This window comes from Atheta coriaria, unplaced genomic scaffold (assembly GCF_025399875.1).
Source record: "Atheta coriaria isolate IRGN ID8LTWV9N9 unplaced genomic scaffold, Caltech_Dcor_3.1 hic_scaffold_1_pilon, whole genome shotgun sequence".
NCBI lineage: Eukaryota > Metazoa > Arthropoda > Insecta > Coleoptera > Staphylinidae > Dalotia > Dalotia coriaria.
The window spans coordinates 1,684,465-1,703,506 of NW_027045443.1; the positions used below are offsets into that span (position 1 = coordinate 1,684,465).

Consider the following 19,042-nt stretch of genomic DNA (forward strand, 5'->3'; position numbering starts at 1 on the left):
GTCCGCGTGCGCGCGTCCGAAAACATAAACTGACCTCGATTTGCATAATAACTAATGTACACATAAATCAACTAACTGCTACTGATCCCAGCGACTAATTCGATGCGATGTGGCGCTGCCATTGCGAGTCCGTGTTTTCGGCCCGCACAAAACCGACGCGGGGTCGAATATCGAATGTTGCGAGCTGCGAGTGTCGAGCTTTCAAGAGGAATTACAACTTGCAGGCGAGCAGGAGGGATTATTACATCGGATAGATATGCATTTGCAAGTTTAAAAAAAATAATAATAAAAAACGCAAACATGTTTCTTCTAAGCAAATAAATATGATTTTTGAAGTGGTATTTTACTGACTTGGAAATAAAATTATTAAAATTAATTTATCTTGACAGATTCATTAATTTTTTTTATTAAAAAAGTCACTAAAGTAACTATTTTTATGTTTAAATCATTTTTCAACTTTCATATTTCATCAAAAACAAAATCTTATAATTGCAATTATAAACCAACTTTAACTTTAACGAATACCTAAAGAAACTTAGCTCTTTCAGCAGCGAGAAAAGAAGCAAATGAAAAGAAAATCTTTGAATTAGTTTCATTAAAATTCCCGGAATGTAGTCATAATGCAACACACAAAATAGTACAATCATAAATGACTGATAACAAGCCAAATTCAACGAATACTTATACTTTTAAAAGTAGGATATATCATGCCGAATACTTGGAATTTGGCAAAAAGGATCAATTTACATATAAAATACCTATGTAAGTGAGCTGGGTGGTTCAAAAACGTATTTTTTATTTGAAAGCGTTTTTCGCTTTGAAAATTGTTGAAATTGTTTTTATTTGCCGGACGCTTTGGAGCGTTTAAATAAATTTCCGAACAATTTCACCGTCGGCTCAATTTTTATTCCCGCATTTCCGTGTTTGACCGCGCACGTCTGCGCGGAGCATAATTGCCGTTTTAATTGTTTATTTTGCCTTGCGCGCTCGAAAATGTTTAACGAGATGAAAATGTATGCCGCTGCGTAGGTATAATAAACGCAATTGCATTTTATTAATTTTCCACAGTGCCAAAAACGAATCATAATTAAATATATCATTACCCGTACAATTTTGCAGCCGGAGCGCGAGCGCGACTTTTACAACTGAATAAATAATGGCGCACGTTAAATTTTAAAATATGTACATTGTAAAAGTGAAACTTAATTACCAATGCGTTTGTTTGCGTCTAATAGAACACGAGCGAACTTTATATTTTCGTATTCAATTCAATTGTGCGCTGCTGAACAATCCGGAATTTCATATCGTATGATAATTTCATTCCGGGCGCGTACGCGTGTGCGGCGGTGGCGCGCTTTGTAACGCACGGACGTATGATTAGACCTGCGGTTGGTGGATGGGTAAAGGACGGGTGCAGGAAGCCGCACACGATGCACGAACGTGCAAATGAACAAACGTAACAAAATATTTGCGGAGAGTTGGTGCGCTGCGTATCCTTGCACCCTGTGCTCGGTGTAATTACTGCTTGTTTCACAAGCGAATTTATCCACAATACGTAAAGACACCGACCGTTTTTAATCATTATTTTTTAGCATTGTTTTAGTCTAGTTCATGATGACTAACAAACAGGTGTAATTACCTTGTGCTCGTTGTTGCAGGAGGCATAATAAACCCAAGATGACTAAATTTCCCATTGGTGAGTTGCGATGCATCGTTGATTCACTTTTTTATTTTTACTTTGTTGATTTTAATTATATTGCTTCGGCAATGTCTCTGTGCGTGTACTTTTAAACTGTTAACTTCATGTTGTCCTTCATGATTGAAAATTGATTGTAGTTATCCTTCGGAAAAAGTTGTCAAAAAGTTTGTTTTCTAGCGGTGCGAACGTAGTTTAGAAATCACAATTGTTCACATGATATTTGCAAGTTCCGCGAAAGCTTCAAACACGGAAGCACGCGTCTCTGGTACGCACGCTGCGCGTCGAGATGCGGGAGAGAGCCTGATCCAAACAGCACCGATGCCGGTTTCAGACTGAAGCGTGTGCCGGTGCGAAGCGCTGAAACTGAAAGCGCACCGCCGCGCGCGGGACCCTCAAAGCTCGTCGGAGCATCCGCGAAGCGCAAACTCCCGCACAAACGCGCGCACCACCGCCACACGCACTCGCTTATCATATCACAAGTCGCGCTACATAGAGTTTTTTTCTTCTAGTGCAATGAAATCAAAACTGATTTAATTAAATTTCTACGCAAATATAATAAATGTATAATATGTTGAAACAGTACGAGTATCACAAAACGAATTTAAATATTAAGTCGGGGTGGTGGACCAGTCCGGCGACGGAAACTTAATTTAATTAGTTCGGGAAAAGTTGAATTAAATCGTTGTGTCCCGCGCGGGAGGCGCGATGAACCGACGACCAACATACGTACATCATCCACCTCTCGACTCTCCTGGAACAGAACAATTGCCTTTTCTTCGTTTGCCCCTGCATTCCATCGGCGCGTCTCATTTCCATCCACAGCTGCATCTCTCTCATGCAATCATAACTTTACATGTTTTACTGCATTTTGCGTTCGAGCATGCGTTTCTTTCCGTCTTCCCGGAAAGTTTTCCGCCATCTCTGTCGACAGGACAGATTTTCCGGGGCCGGTAGGAAGTGAGTGCGAATTTTACATCTGCGCGGCGAGGGGAAACGCGCAGCAAGTGCAATGAAAGTTTATTATTCCCAAAATTATAATATCTGCGCGCGGCGTGTACACTGGTGGCAGTTTAACCACCGCTAGCATATTCCGGGGGCGCGGGCGCGTTTAACGTGGCAATCGTTGCGATGCGCCCTTATCAAGCGCTTCGAAGCAAGGAAGGTGAAAGGACGCATATTCCTGCCGACGACGACACCGCACGACAACAAGGCGTAATACTTTATTAACCCCTTTTCGGTCCTTTTTCCACCCCGCCTGCCTGACGCGCACCCTTTGCGACATACGTCTGCGTGCCCGGAAGCATTACATCCAGGGCTAACAAGCAAGCGGCTGTGCTGGATGCTGCCGTGTAACATAATAACACAAAGCCACTTAAAACAATACATTTTAATGCCGGTTGCATATTAAAGTACATTTTGCACTCGGCCTACCCACACACAGTCAACAACCAACAACACAACGTACATAACCCACTCCAAAACAGATCCACCACTATAGTGTTCGTCATGTTTGCATCCAGCCCCAGCTACCTTTTCAGACTCAACCAGGCCACCACTCAAACTCCACACTGGATTGAATACTAGCGTCGCCAGGGCCGACATGGAGGGTCAATCATTCATTTCGAGAGTTTACTATGACTATTTTATGGTTAAACCCGTCCCTGCGGATGCCACTAGTAGAATAACTACAGCTCTCAGGAGTTCCGGACTAGTTCTGCTCTCCGCAGTGGTAACAAACTGGCGAAATTAGTATCAATGGCAAAGTTGGGCGCGCGCGTGCGATCGCACGCAGCAAAGTTGCAAATCGCGAACGACACCTCGCGGTTACTCAACACCCGCGACTAGTGTTACACAGGCCCGGGCGTATTAAGTGCCCGACAAGAATACAACTTGCCGGTGGAGGTATCGTGTTACACGTGATTCCCTGGCGCAATGGCACTTTCTTTGCAATTTCATGTGAGGACGTGTAATGTGTGATCTGAACGTGGAAAAAGTTTTGTTGCAGGTTTAGAGGAAAGTGTACGCTGCGCATGCGCGTCCAATGCTTTGAGTTGTCGTATAAGTTCCGAACACATCTGTTTTTAGTGCAAATTTCAGTGTATTACAAAAACCAACCCTTCACAACGAGGAAAATACCTGTAATTGATTAAATCACTCAATGTGAACATGCGTGTTTAGATAGGTATGTTGTAAGTACAAAGGCCAACAATCAAAATCAAGCTTTAATCTATTAAAGAGCGAAGTGCGGACCACCCAGCCGGATGCGATCGTCGTTCAACCCCTTTTTTGTGCGGCGCGCACGTCCCTCACCGACATAGGTGTTATTATGCATTATGGGCGCGCGCACACGTGTAGCGTTTAAGTCCTTACGCTGCATAATCATAATAATTATTTTAATGAAAGGGTGGAAATTAGAAGCTCCGGAGCATTCGTCATGTCTGCTGTGCGTAAGGAGAAGTGTTTTCAGGTGTTGGGCGAACGATCTGAGGGCACGGGTCGCGTTAAATCGCGCGCCCCGCTCGCCGGTGATTAATGGACGTTTTTCGATTCGTTATTATTTCGGAGAAAAAAATTTAAGGGCCCTAATCGGCTTACATACTTATGTACTTCACATCGACATGGATATTCTCTCGACCCTCGAGCCTTTCTTCTTGCGGCGGGTCGCTGAGAGCCACCACCATCATGAATGCCTGATGGAGATTTTTTGGTGCCTTTTACTTTCGCCAGCGCGCACAATCCCTCTATACCTTCGTCTGTGCTTTTCAATGCGCGCGGACTAAACAAACGTTTCGACTTAAAGAAATGAGAAATGTTGTACATGCCGAAAATGTTTCCACAAAGCAAAAGGTTGCTTCATTCACCAAACACGGCAAGAGGGAAAATATGTGTTAGTGTTACATAATTCAGGGGTAATAATGATCTTGAAAACTCCAAAAATCGACGGGGTGCCATATCTCTTCAAGGGTGTAGCGTAGCATTCATTCATGTTTACAGAAAAGATCTGCTTGTATTGTAAACAGAACCTGGTATTAAACATGATTTTACACACCTTTAGATTGTGCACAAACTCGTTACTTGTAAATAAATTCTTGGAGAGTAACAGGTCGTTCCAAATAAAAAAAAATTAGATTTTTAAAATTAATAAATTCAGTCCTATGCATTTTCTGCGCTTGAATTGTGCCTTGATACAAAAAATAATCAATTTTTACGAGTTTCACTCTACGGTCGGATTTTATGATGGAAATTAAATTCGTTCCTTTGCTCACTGATTTAACCCCACAGAATTTGTATTTGCTTTGCTGCATTACGCACAGCTCGCCCGAATAGGCTTCGATTTTTTCACTATTCTTTGATCCAACTATCATTATAGGCGTGTCAGCATTATGCACGCGCTTATTATGTAAGCGTATTTTTTGCTTGGTGCTTTTGCGCCGGGGTGGATGAATAACGATGCCCCATGATGCCATCTGTCCCATTTGCGATACGAAAACGGCAACAAACCAAACTACCTACTGCATTCGGAAAGAAAACGCTCGCAGCTATTGTGTTTATTAGTAGGGTGATGGCGAGCGCAATTCTGCCGTTTGACTCGGTGGTAGACTAAAAAAAAAAAGACGAAACACAACAAACAAGAAGATTTACGGTTTATGGTTCACATTTTAAATAATCGTGTTTTGACTTGCAGTTTGTAGCGTCAAAACGTTGGAAAATCAAAAGCTCACACCAAAATTACCAATTAGATTGATGGCGTCGCTCGTTTGAATCGATTTTGTCCACGCGCTGAAATAATCAAAAGAAACATCTCCATCGCAATCCATCTGATAAGCGAAAGGCGAAAGGCAGCGACGCTCCGAGAGTTAATCAATTAATCAGCGGCGTGCCCCCCGCGTGCGGTGCGCGTATTGTGGCGTGAACTTTGCACATTTTCAATTCATCTTTAACACCCCCGAGTGCGCGCCGAGACCGATTGTCTGAATCTCGGCGCGCTCGTCTGCTATCATCAATAGTCCGCCCGCCGAATTCATCCATTCGCTAATTACTCTTTCGATCCGGGCACGCAAACGGCGTATTTAAGAAGCAGCCTGGATCGAATTCAGCCGAACGTGTTACCATATTCTCTGTGCGCTGATGCTGGGTCACCCCATCTGGAGTTAAGACAAAAAAGATTACTAATGACCGTCGAACCCTTTTGTTCTCCTTATGCGCGCCCTACGCCATGGGGCCCCCTGAATGCTGGCGACGGGTGCTGATTTCAATGGATCGCTGGATGGTTGCTATTGTTTGTTTCTTAGATTTTCCGAGGAAAGACGTAAAACGACGTCGGCGCGCGCGGAAAACGTGATTTTTTACGCGAATGCGGCTGACAGTGTTGTTTTTACAGTGATTTATTCTCGAGTTTGATGTGATGTAATTAATCGACGCTGGAATTGTCTGCTGAGGTTAATTGGTTGTGACGATATGCATCCGCGGTATGTGATGCGATATTTACACAACACCTCTCTCCTCGAAGCGGCCGACCACAAAAATAGACACACGACTCAATGATCGACAATTGTTATTGTTGTGAGCGTTTAAGCTCCTTTTCATTCACCGCTGTCAATGCTCATATTTACCTAGTAAGTAAGCTACTCTACTCTACTCAATAAGAGGGAGGAAGTCCATCTCACTCTGAGTGTAACACAATTGGACCCATCTGCGCTGTTGAATCTGTCTCCCTTTTTTTTACATTCAGGGCCGAAAATAAAATCGATGGAAATAGATTTATTGAATATACCCGCACGACGTTTAATACACGGGCGCAGGCATCAAAATATCGCCAAAAACCTAACATCTGTCAGTATTTTCTGCTTCCATGCAGAATCGACGTGATGGTGGCGGTCGGGTCGGTTCGACGCAATCAATGCGGAAACGCAATAAAGCAGGAAAGAAAGGATTTTACGCACGAACAAATATTAGATAATGCCGACGCATGAATGTCGAATAAGCGAAATAAGTAAAATTGGCGTGTCGAAGTGCCAAAAATGCAAAGTCTGCCACGTGAAAGTTTCAATCGTCAAAACACACATCCACACACACACACAGGCACCAACACAGGAAATGTGTACTCAAGGCAAACAATGCACAATGCACACGACACCCATAACAACACTTATCCTTAAACTTATACGCAGCTAATCATCCCTAATACCTGCGAGACGCTTTTAATCAGAGTTCAGAGAAGAAAAAAAACTGTTGGAGTAGTTCGTTTATTTCTTTTGCGTCTGTCAACTTTGTCGATTTAATGTCCCAAATGTAAAGTTTTCTGACTTTGAATGGCGTCACTTCATTTTCCGCCAAGTTGCAATGTTTCCGTATTCATTACGGGGCGAACGTTTAAACATTTAAAGTTTTTTCTCCTCGACGCTGTCCTCCTCTTCGACGGCGTGGAGGCGGAGTGTCTGGAAGTTAATTTTTCAAATTTCATCTCGCATATTTCGCTTGATTTGCATAACTGTGAGGCGGTGCGATGCGAATCAGGTCCCGCGACAGTCGTCAATGAGCAGCGAACAACTGAGCGCTCTTTGTATCTCAACATTTCGTTTTTTCCATTTTGTATTTACTTCTTTTCAGCGACTCGGCTGCAAAACCCGGATCGATTGCAACAAGCGCATCATCGGCGAATTGTTACCGAAACACCGCAATGCCAGCAACTTTTCAAAGAGATTGCATTTAATTCTTATAGGTACATGTATGCACTAATAATACTGACAATACTGACAATAACAACTAATAGTGACAAAGAGTGCACGTGACATTATTTTAATTTTGTGAGCATGCGCTTGCGCATTTGCGCCATCTGTGAAACCTGCTCCCATGAATTTCTAACCTTACAAATCCCGGTAGAATGCGAAGTTCGCTCGCTACGTTCACGCTTAATTAATTTTGTGAGTAAAGTGCCGTTTGTTTCTATTAACTAATAAGTTATAAGTTATAAGAACAAAATGTATTATATTGATAATCGTTTGTTGTGTTTTAAAAAGCGAGAGTTCACACTGATATCAACAAAACAACGATTTGCTGCATGAAATCGTGTGAAAATCACCTTGCAATTGGTAAGCACGTGTTTTGCTTATAATTTAATGCAAATAAGTGCATGTTAGCGACATCCATTGTCACAATATAAAGTTATAAATTTATACTTGAGGAAGATGAGCATAGCGTGCGATTTTTCAAGGCCATGACAATCTGCACGACATTTTTACTACCACCAAAAACCAACTCAACTAGTGTAAACAAATCGTGTGTTTAGTACGACACTGTAAGTGACACTGACTAAAACAATCTTCCTCAGCTATAATTTCGCCATAGATGCAAACAATTCTCTTCAAATCTTCAATTCGAACGTAAGTTGCAATTTGGCCTATAGCAATCACATTATGCCCTTATCCAATCCCAAACTATACCTAATAATAGTGTAATCGATAGAATGACGCCGACAAAAAAAGGGATAACGATCAAAGACCTAAGCGCGATAAGTGACGAAAGGCATGCCGAAGCAACAAAGTGCGGCAAAGTGCTACGTCTTAATTTAAGAACTTCTCCTCTCGCAAACGTCGTCGCCTGACTGACGTAATTGATGATGATGTTGACCTAATTTCGCGTCAATTCCGTTTTATCGATAGCTGGTTGACTTAACTCAACACCTCGTGCGTTCGATTTTTCGGCGGCGGGACCACTAATATGCTCGTTGCCAGCGTCGAATTGAACTTATGCATATAACTAGGTTCAAGTTAATTAAACTTCTATGCGATAAAAACTCTCCGGAGACAATCGGCGAGCGAGCGAAACAATCAAACGCCATCATAAACACATGCTACCCGTTGTGTGTTCATCAAGTCCCACTGAAAGGGACATCTCCCGCCTCTGCCGCCGCCGCCAAGGGACCGGCCACCACCGAATAAACATTTTCGTTTCCACTACTCGTGGCAGCGACCGGTGGGGGCGGCGTGCTCTGCCGTTCAGTATGTATCTCCTAATCCCGAATACTTTATACCCGGCGATATCGCAGCGCTTTAGTTGACGACGTCCATTTGTCAACCCTTTTTTGCATGCGCCGCGCGACGTTTTAACCCCACGCGCCGGGCAAATTCCCCGAACGGGGAATCCGCTTACGGACTCCACCGCCGCCGCCGCCACCAGCAACCAGTCCGATCATGTTTTGCATCCGACGCTGACATCCACTTTAGTTTCCAACTTGCCGTTTGTCCAACTCCCAACTTGCAATATCCATATCGTTGTATCATGTCTTGAGGAGCCACGTCTTTCGCTTAATTCATGCGTCATAGATAATATTCCGGCGTCGAGGAAATCCCAATAAGGCCGAGAACATGGAAATACACGCCGAAATAAACGGCGCGAAATAAAAGAAACACGTACTGCTCGAATGTCGTCGGCACGAGGGGATTTTCGAAATCGCTTTCAATTCGCCCAAATCGCTGCCATTTTCGTGTCGCGCTGCGTTCAAATTGCGCCGGTGCACCCTTTCCTCGGCGCGCGTTACGTCAAGGATTGTTAGTTTAAGTGAAATAGATTTTTTCGCATTTCCGTCCGACGCCGCCCCGCCGCGCATAGCAAACCGGTTTTTAAGGAGATGCCAGGACATCATCCGAGATTATTCCCTCGCTGACAATTTCGATGCGCACATAAACTTACTTCATTCGCTGTAATTATGAAATTAACTGACATTGTCTTGGTTCATGTCGTACACTATAACCTGATTGTGATATGAGATCACATCTCCTCTCGCGCGAAATATTAATTAAAACACACACGAGTAGATCCGCAATAAGTTAGTTGTTGATGTTATGCGCTATCGGTACGTTAATAAGGGGTGGATGACCGGATGTGAGCGGTGCGCCATTATCACTCTCCGAACCATAAATAACGAGTACTTTAATTCCGGGACTTTAACTCGGCATTCATTCGGCGAGATATAGACTCGTGGACGCACTTACGCACATTGTACACTTTGGATAGGGATATTCTCCAGTCATAACATAAAAAAATCATAAACAACTCAAAAACTCATCGAGGCAGTAAATAAATAAGTTTTTTTTTTTTAATAAAAAATTCAAATGTATAATTTATTTTAAAGTTTTGCAGAGAAATATTGTAGATTTTGTTTTTATAGTCGCTTACTTGGTATTAATGTCCAAATGGGGTGGCTCTTCGACCATGCACGAAGTGGACACAACCACACATACATTTCCTGATGATTGTACGTTTCATTAACAACTTTGACAATAATTCACGCCGCAAGCTCGGCGCCGGCTTAACCTCCCCACATGTATGTGTATCGGGGGGCACGTAGAGCGCTATGCGATTAACGGAAAACCTCCATTGATACCCGAAAGATACCAAAAGTCTGCGGCATGAACATATTGCATATTCCACGCGCCGCTAGATGCTATAATTGATAAGACACGTTTAGTTTTAATGCGTTCAACTTCTAATTACTTTTCCATGATATCACTAAAGCACTACCCGTGCGCCGAAATCCATTAATTATGGTTTTCGAAGATTTTGAAAACGCTGCGTCTCTCGGTTTGGGGATTGTTTCCGGAGTTGCATAGTTTGGTTTCGGGTGTTGTGGCGTTTTGGGTATTGGTTGGCGAATTAAGATGCCGGACGAGGGCCGTTTGCGGTCGTCGGCGGCCCGCTCCGTGTTGTTCTTAACAGTTAAAAGCAATTTGCCGGTCGCGCGGCTCGCCCTCTTCGGCGAAACTTTCGCCGAGTGACCGCCGGCGAGCGTATGCCACGAAGACGCCGTAAATGTGACTTGAATCGCTGAACGGCGCGACGAGACGACGGACTTTCCTGCGTACGCGCGTGCTTCGAGAAGTTTGCGGCTCGGGGGCGAAATGACAAAACGAGCAGGGCGGCCCTCCGCCGATCGCTAAACGGCCAAATGACATTATGAAACCAGAGCTGCTTGTTATCACAACTAACAGCCCAGCAGCGCGAGGTCAGCAAGAAATTTGCTTTCATTCTTAGTTCGTTAGCGAGGTGTTAATCAGACGCGCTTGGAATCACTCCACAGTTTCCTGTTTTTTTTTCCGCTCTGGGCTTTCTCAAAGTTTTTTTTATGAGCTTTTCGCTGGAAAGCAACAAACCGATGGTTATTTATTTTCTGACAACGCACTTTTTCTTTTTTCTATTGGCGCACGTCGCGGAAAATGAGAAAAACAGAATGCCTAATAAAGTATGGTTAATGTAACGTGCAGTTTCCAGAAACAAGCAAGCGGGATCATGCCGACGGTGGTGGGGGCGGCGAAACTTTTGGGCAATATCAAAAATCGAAGTGCATTCTCATTAGGATGTAATCACCGGCGCGTCGGCCCGTGTTTCATTAGACGGGAAATAGCTTCATAAATCTAGCGCTCGCGCGCCCCGCTGCCGCCCTGGCCGCCCCCGTGTGCGTTTGCGTCGCGCGGCGGCGGTTTTCCCTCGTGCAACAACCGACGGCGGCGGGTACACAGGCACGGCACGTTCGGCTGCGCTCCCTACCAGGCACTTCAACTTATATTAAAGAAAGCTCGTCTCTGTTTAGTCTTTAGCTGGAGTCTTTAACGGCTGTAACGTCTTCGCCGGGCGAAGGCAATAAGGCTTAACCTTGTGCATCGAGGGTCCGAGCTGGATTCCAATAATGAAAACTCGAAACTTTCGACTTTTCCAGCGGCTTAATCTCGCCGTAATCACCTACGTGAATGTTTAGCACAAGATCGCATTTTTCGCCGGACGGAAAACCCCCCAAAAGATCAAGATCTTCTTGCAACGACGCAAACAAAACGAATATTCCAAGTGCACTATAAGTATAAGACCGGTATTAGGTTGTTTCTAGAAACAATTCGAGAATTCAAGCCCGCAATGAGGCAGAACGAGTGTTGGCCGCCCCGGAGGCACGACGGGTTGATTTTTCAAGTGCCGGCGCGTTTACGTCGGCGACTGCCTGGAAGAACGAACTAACCACGAGGAAATTCGCAAGTACCGCGCGCGCAAGAAAACACGAGCACCGGATGAAACTTGCGGTTAGGCGATTGTGGAAAGAAAAATAAGAACGCATCGCGCGCGCGAGACGCAATCATGAGTGTCGGTAACAACGATCCGTAACAAGAACACGGCCGGCGGCGGCGGTGGCGGTGGGCGCTCGCACGCCGTCCATGATGAAGTCGAGCCGAGGGCGGCCTGTGTACTTCGTGCTTGGCCTGCATAACAATCGCCGAGTGGTGAAACTCGCAACTCAAGACTGCTTTTACTCGCGCACTCGGCCGCACGTTCCACGGAGAACAAACAACAACAACGGATTATTCGAACATTCTAAGATATTCGAAGGCGTCGCTCGCAGCAGAAAAATACGAAAAATATCACCGGCAGGTCAAAAATTAGATAATCGAATCATACGTGCACACAACGCAATAAAACTTTGCGATTAAAAATAAACAGCGAAGATAAACAAGTTGCCAACAACTTGAGAGCAAAACGATGTTCTCCACCAAATACATAATATATTTATTTCGGGGGGAAAACAAAAACGACAGCGATAGATTTTCAAAGTTTTAACGAATCGTCCGGGCATCAAATTGATTTCCTCGCCGCTCTTATTTAGGTATGCACAGTAGACTGGCTACATTCGGCGCATTGCATTCGCATATTTACATTACATTCATTCTAGTCAGGAGCTTACTTCAGAATTTCCTCCGGTGGCCTTTCGGAGAGATTCAATTTTCTCCACGGGCGCCGCTGGAATCATACAAAAAATAAAATAAATTTTCAAAGATAATCTTTTATCCGTGTTATTGAACATTTCAGTGGAGAATTGGCTTCGAGCCTGATGCGTCCGAAGCGAATGGTCTCGAAGAGATTGCCGCCGCTTCTAAGATTTGAATAAAATACTAGATGCGCATAAAGCGTATAATTAATCTTCGCATTCTCTCGCACGCCATAATGCCAACTGAATTCAATTGAATTACACTGTGACTTCGCTGCTCGTTACCATTGTCTGTTTGTTTGTCTGGCGCGCCGAGATCGCGACACCCGCCTCCGCGCCACAGCGTCTGTGTCCGGCAGATTTTGCGCCGCGCTTTATTACGGAGCATTATTAGGGCATTTCGGGGAATTAAAACGAACTGCAGGCGCCGCATCGCGCTGATACTTGTTACACGCATCACTAACGCGCGCCGGCACACAAAAACCAAGCGGCATTATGCACTTTAGCGGCTTATTGTTCTTATTGTTACGGTTGCCAAGCGCACGGCGGCGGGCACCCTGCTACGGCGGCTTATTGTTGCTTTTGTGATTTTCACCCGGCGCACGCAAGATAATACGTGTGGAAAGTAAGTTAAAACGGTAAATCCATGAAATTCATCATCGCCACAAAATATCCACGATATAATAGTGAAAATAGTTCATAATAAGTTTTAAAAAATTAGCAGATAGTATAACAAGTCGTTTTAAACGCGAATAGATTTCCTGCGCTTGATTCTGATTTTGATTCTGATTCCCAACGCCTTAAGGGCGTCGTAAAGTTTGTGCGGTTATGCGAGTGCGAATTGCGCGACTTCGCGTACGCGTGTGGCGGCGGCGAAAGTTTTTAAGGGTTTCGACATTCGTACAATGCAGCTCCAAGGCGCGCGCGTCTTTCGCCAGTCGTATTAACACGGCGCGCGTACATTTATTGCTCATACTCGGTCGTCGGGGTGTTTGGCGCTCGTGTTCGAGTTAATTAAAAACTTGTTTAACTCGCTTCGGTGGCAAGCTAAGTGCTCCAACACTACCCGCCGGCAAGTTGATTAACATATATGTTTTCACGTTACGAACGCCGGATGTGATTTATGTGTTTTCTTTCCATTATTTGACTATTTCGGCGAAACATTCACATTCTGGTGCAGCGGAAGTTCTTCACTTAACATATGGAACGATTTCTTTGTGTGTCACAAGCAAAGTTAAAGTGACTTCCACACTTAAAGTCAATTGAAAATCATAAGGAGAGACGAATGCATGAATGAAATTGACACACGCAGTGACGGCACATATCGCAGGATGCGTTTTGGAGTTGATTCGAGGAGCGTTTGATGCATTTTCCTGTTAATTTAAGTGCGGATCTCGAGCGTGAATGCGAATGTGAAAAGCGACGCACTCGAGTCATCCATGCCAGCGCATAATGGCGAGGAGAAAACGCACAGGAAGTGCGTAGTTGGTACAAAGGCGGGGTGCATTCGACAGTCCTGATGTGATGTGCGGACGTGAATGAAGGACGTATGCAACCTGCGCCTGCCGAGGTGGTTGTCGCCCGCACGTGATTATTTGTTCGCTGCGTTTTTACAACGTCCGCGAGAAGTCCAATCCATTAATGCGTTTTTTTGCCGCATTTTGTTTACCTTTTCGAGGGCGGTTTTTGAGTGGGCGAGTGTAGCACATTATTTGCGCAGCAACAAAAACCCGATGCGGAAAGAGCGAAAAGCCGTGATAAAAATAACAAAACGGCAAAAAGCGCGCCAAAAACATATCGCCACTTGTACTCGAATACACCAGAGAATAATTAATTGAAGCGCTCGGTCGTACCTTAATGATTTACTGCCGCCAATGGTCCAGATGCCGGCATTGTGTCCGGCCGATGTTTTTGTCGCGGTTTTTCCTCTTCATTGGCCATTTCCTCGTCGTAGCACCGAGTACATATGTCCGCTCCTTCCGCATGGACGCGCCCGATGCTTTTTCTAATTGAATCCGTGCTGTTCATCATCGTGCAACAAATAAATCATCTTATAAAGCGGCGACAACAGTGTACAAAACACAACGTAGATATACTTTGTTGCGGCAATAATACCCGAGCGCCGTGCGTTGATTTATTAATAATTAGCCGGTAGCGGCTTATTGGCGCTAATAAAGGGGGTGTATTATGCGCTAATTAATATTACATAATAAACAAAACAACGTTAGCCGCTCGGATGCAGTTCGACGCGAGGCTGCGTGCACGCAGTCGGCGCATAATATGCTTCAGCGGTGCGCGATCCTTTAATAGACGGCGAACAATCGGCGCGCGCGCGCGCTCGGATGGCCGGCATTGTTTAGCGCGCGGGCGCCACCGACGGACGCAATATGCGTCTGGCTGATTGCGCTGCAATGCTGTCCGCGATAAAGGTACGGCGTGTTTCAGGTCGGCGGGGCACGCACAATTGATGCAATTTCAATAATCATTTATCTACACTCTATACACAAACTACTCATAAACCCAACACACATGCGCAGTACACTCTATGGGCGGAGCTCCCAGGAAAAACTCCAAAGGTAATCAACTGTTTAACAATATTATACATATTATAAACATAATTGCTGCACGATAATGACATTTTAAATACTATAGTCTACTATAAACGACACGTCAAGCTGATAGTAGACTGACGCACATGATACCTAGTTAAAACCGGTAATCACGCCATGAGGGAGTATTGTTTGCATCAACAATTAAATCATGTCCCTATGCGCTGGTACGCGCTGCAAATCGCGTATTAATTATTAATCGTGTTATTAACAAAATTGTCGCCTAAGTGAATAGAACGCCGCCGAAAATTGAATGCGAAATGACTTTCGTTTTCCGTCGACGCGCCAGTGTCGAAGAGGAAATCACATTAGCGCGCCATGCGTCTTCGTTTCGGTCGTCTAATCTCGGTTAAGTCACCCTTCTATAAACAAATCACTTACAATCGAATGAAGGAGGTATCATCCCTCTTCGGGCAACCGGTCGAATATAGTCTTCCCCCTTTTCTTTGCATGTCATACGGGTCTCGTCTGTTGCAATAGTTTTGCAACATGCAAGCGACCAGAACGAGCATGTAGAGCTTGTAAGCCCTCTTCAACCAGCTCAGACCCACAGCCACATGAACTGGATAAATGCATAACTGCATCCAGATCCTGACTAAGTGATAGGAGCAAAATGACGAAATGACTGGCCGAACAAAGAATACCCACATACGCACACTCACACATCAAAACATCCCCTTGGGCAAAATCTAGGTCTAGGACTCTGGGCGGACAAATCGGACGATCGACCGATGCAGATTCACAGATTTATCGAGTGTTTAGCGCTGGGTTAGTGCTGTGCGAGCTGGAAATGGGTTTATTGAGTTAGAGAAGGGTATGGCTGTTTGCGGGGTGGATAAGCCGTGGGGTTTTTCGTTATTGTGGAGACTTAAACGTCATGACTATTAAGATTATTAGCATCGTATTATGCTATGGACGGTGCCGGTCCATTCCAATGATCGTTTTTGTATGAAACGCCCGAAAACCGATGAGAATTACCCCTATATCGGGCTGTAACGCGTGGATCAATGCGACGAAATGATTCATTGCAGATGTATAACAATGGGCATGACATAAAATAATTATTTCGTTGAGCTGGCGACCGAGTTAATAGAGAAAAAAATAATAAAACTAATTTACCAGCCCATTTCGTGGGAAATTAAGATGAAAGTCATATTTTTACCAAGTGTTAATTAATGGAATTATTTTTATCATTGTAGGGTTATCATAGATATTAATGATTGTGGGATATGTGCTACAATAAAAGACATGGATACAATTATCATAAAAATCAATTTGATGTTTCCATTGGATTTTGTATGTTCGGTTTGTGTACCGCATCTCAATGCATAGGAACCGCAGTCGTAATTTTTTGTTTTTTTTTTTATGTAAAACCTAATTTTTTATATAAATTTACTTGGTTTGAGTTTTAGTAGTGCACGCGGAAAATTTTTCTCAAGCAAACCAATAAATAACGTCACACTTGCGGCTTTTACATGAACTCGAACGTGGTGTTTATGTACGGCAACAATATAGCCCGCACACGTTCCAGCCGACTTGTCAAGGTGTTAAAGAAGCACTTTGGTGTTTAGTGTTTCGGCTTAGCGAGTTTCCTTGCGGTCCTTAAACTCTCGCCGCGCACACGTTTCGCCGAGCCATAAGTAAAACACACCTACCAACTGGTCCTGCTGCCGCGAGTCCTGCACTGCGCACATGTAAGTCACAACTACTCGAGTAGCAACTACATTCAGCTGCAAGAAGCAACGTGAAAACTAAGGACGCACACGGGGGTGGTTGTTGTTGTTGCCCGCCGGCGGCAACAGCACTGCGGTGTCGGTGTGTGGAGCCGGAGTTAGTAACAAACAACGAATTTATAGTTATACTGCCAGCAAGTGTTGGAAACAAGTGTTGCCTCTATTTAGTTTCGGCTCGGCTCGGGCGGGCGTTGATTTAGTGCGTTGCGCGTTTGGCGTTTTCGCACCCTCCTTGGTTCGGAGGCACCGCCAGAAGTTGCCGCGCCGAAGAAGAAACGCAAAGGAAGACGCCGCACGCGCAGTGATAAAGATATACTTGTAATTTCCTATTTTTGGCATCGGATAGATTTATTGTTTTGACGTAATTATCTTCAAATTTCCCTACAGCGCGTGCCTGCCTAATTTTCGGCAGCCCGGAGGGCATCTTTGAAATTCCATGATAATAACATGATGATCATGCAATTAATAACTTTCTGCGTGCGCGTATAACAAGAAATATCGTCGGGTAAAAATCAAAACATTTTTCATCAATGCCTCGTCATTAGTAATGACGCTGTCGGGGAACGCACCACACACGGCTCAAATGAATTATTATTGAGTGATTAGCGTGTTATCATGCGGACCCCTTTCGCGCCCGCTGCACGACCGTTATCATCATCTATCGATGGTCGATCAGAAACAGAAAGGCTGCATCAGTCATCACAGCACAAACAACGCACCGCACACGCATATCCTGCGCCGATCTGCACGTATCTGGAGCGCAATGAATTATATTTTCGCAAAATATATGATGAATCAATCAAAACGCGTGTTGGTGCGGAGCGCACATCCAAGCATCCAGTTCAATAACAGCTGATTAGATTTAAAATCTGAGTCATGTCTGTTTCGCGTGCGGCTGTCGCCGATTCGCATCATCGCGGGCATCAGGGGTGGGTGGCGGTTCGCATGTGGCGGGTGATCGCTCACGGCCAACTGACACATACATGGACCAATATTTTCATCTTCGTTTTCCCTTCGCCCGGGCTTTCAGATTCATATTGTACATAGTACCTACAACCCCTAAAAACTACCCTTCAAAAAAAACCAAAGGGTTTTTCGTATGGAACTTAACAAAATCCGATTTTGTATTGATTATTATCGTAATCAGGGCCGTAAAAAAATCGCCGTCAGAGTGGAAATCATTTGTATCATTAGAGGATGACATACAAGGCCCACGTGCACATGCGAGAGGGTGGAACACGTCACGTCGCATTCACCTTCGCGTCACAAGTTGGAAAAAATCATCGACGCGCGTCATTATAATGCGTGAGCGTTTATCAACACACCATCAGCGGCGGCGTACCCTTTTTGATGAACATCACACGCACAATACTCGGGCGCCTCCACCATCAACACCATCATCAGCGTGGCATCAGCTGCGCGACACGTTTTTTTTCTCCCGCGCGCGTACATTTTAAGTAATCAACTCGATTGTTCTACTTCCAGTGAAATCGAAATAAATACCTCGTCGTTGATATGATTGGAGGTTCATTCACGTTAATGCGCACTTATTTGCGCGCTTGTACACAGCAGCGAGCGCATTGAACACATCGCGCACTTGACTGCTGGCAAGTGTGTTAAATTGCCATTTGGCGAGCGTGCAGCGCGCGCGCTAATGTAAAAAGACCGCCGGCAATCGCAATCGGTAATATTCGAGGGCAACATTGCGCGAACGTGTGCGCCGAGCGGTGCACGCTTCGTGCATCACAGGGGATGATTAATTGCAGGCGGCACTTGCTTGTTTAATGGCTGTTTTCGATCGGTGAGAGTTTTTTTTTATTATTATTATCAAGAAGCACTCATGTCAAAAGTAAAGCAATTTGAAGTACTCTGCATGGAAACACTACTTTTACACAGCAGAAATAGATTTTTTCAACGCAATTAATAAAAAATCGCTTTTATGCCTTTTTTGTCGTTTTCAATTTGTAGTTGCGCGCAAACGAGGGTTTTTGTGTGTTTTTGTGTGTTCAGCTCGCCGCGGACTACACCGCTTAAATAGTGTTAAATCGGTTTAATTATTGTACTCGCAATTAAAGTAATAATCACCCCATTACCTCGCTGTATTACACGTAACACTGGCAGCGACTAATTAAATTAACCCCCGTCGTTTAACTCCGACTACTTATGCGACAATTGCGTTTTGAACGAAGCGGTTTGCAGCGACTGTTTGCAGCGGATTTGCCGTTTAGCGATTCCAACCGACCTGAAAAATACC

General features: G+C 44.5%; 2 protein-coding genes across 2 annotated transcripts in view; one reads left to right on the forward strand and one right to left on the reverse strand.

The window, feature by feature from the left end:
• LOC135791400 (roundabout homolog 1-like) overlaps positions 1-2,027 on the reverse strand; it is a 77,855-nt gene extending 75,828 nt beyond the window's left edge. Inside the window, exon 1 of the mRNA XM_065301805.1 lies at positions 1,640-2,027. Coding sequence (XP_065157877.1) covers positions 1,640-1,712 — 73 coding nt within the window. The 5' untranslated portion in view covers positions 1,713-2,027. The remainder of the gene's footprint in view (positions 1-1,639) is intronic.
• A 6,003-nt stretch (positions 2,028-8,030) lies between these two features.
• Positions 8,031-19,042, forward strand: part of swi2 (Protein singed wings 2) — a 35,872-nt gene continuing 24,860 nt past the window's right edge. Inside the window, exon 1 of the mRNA XM_065317807.1 lies at positions 8,031-8,082. Within this exon, the coding sequence (XP_065173879.1) occupies positions 8,048-8,082 (35 nt within the window). The 5' untranslated portion in view covers positions 8,031-8,047. The remainder of the gene's footprint in view (positions 8,083-19,042) is intronic.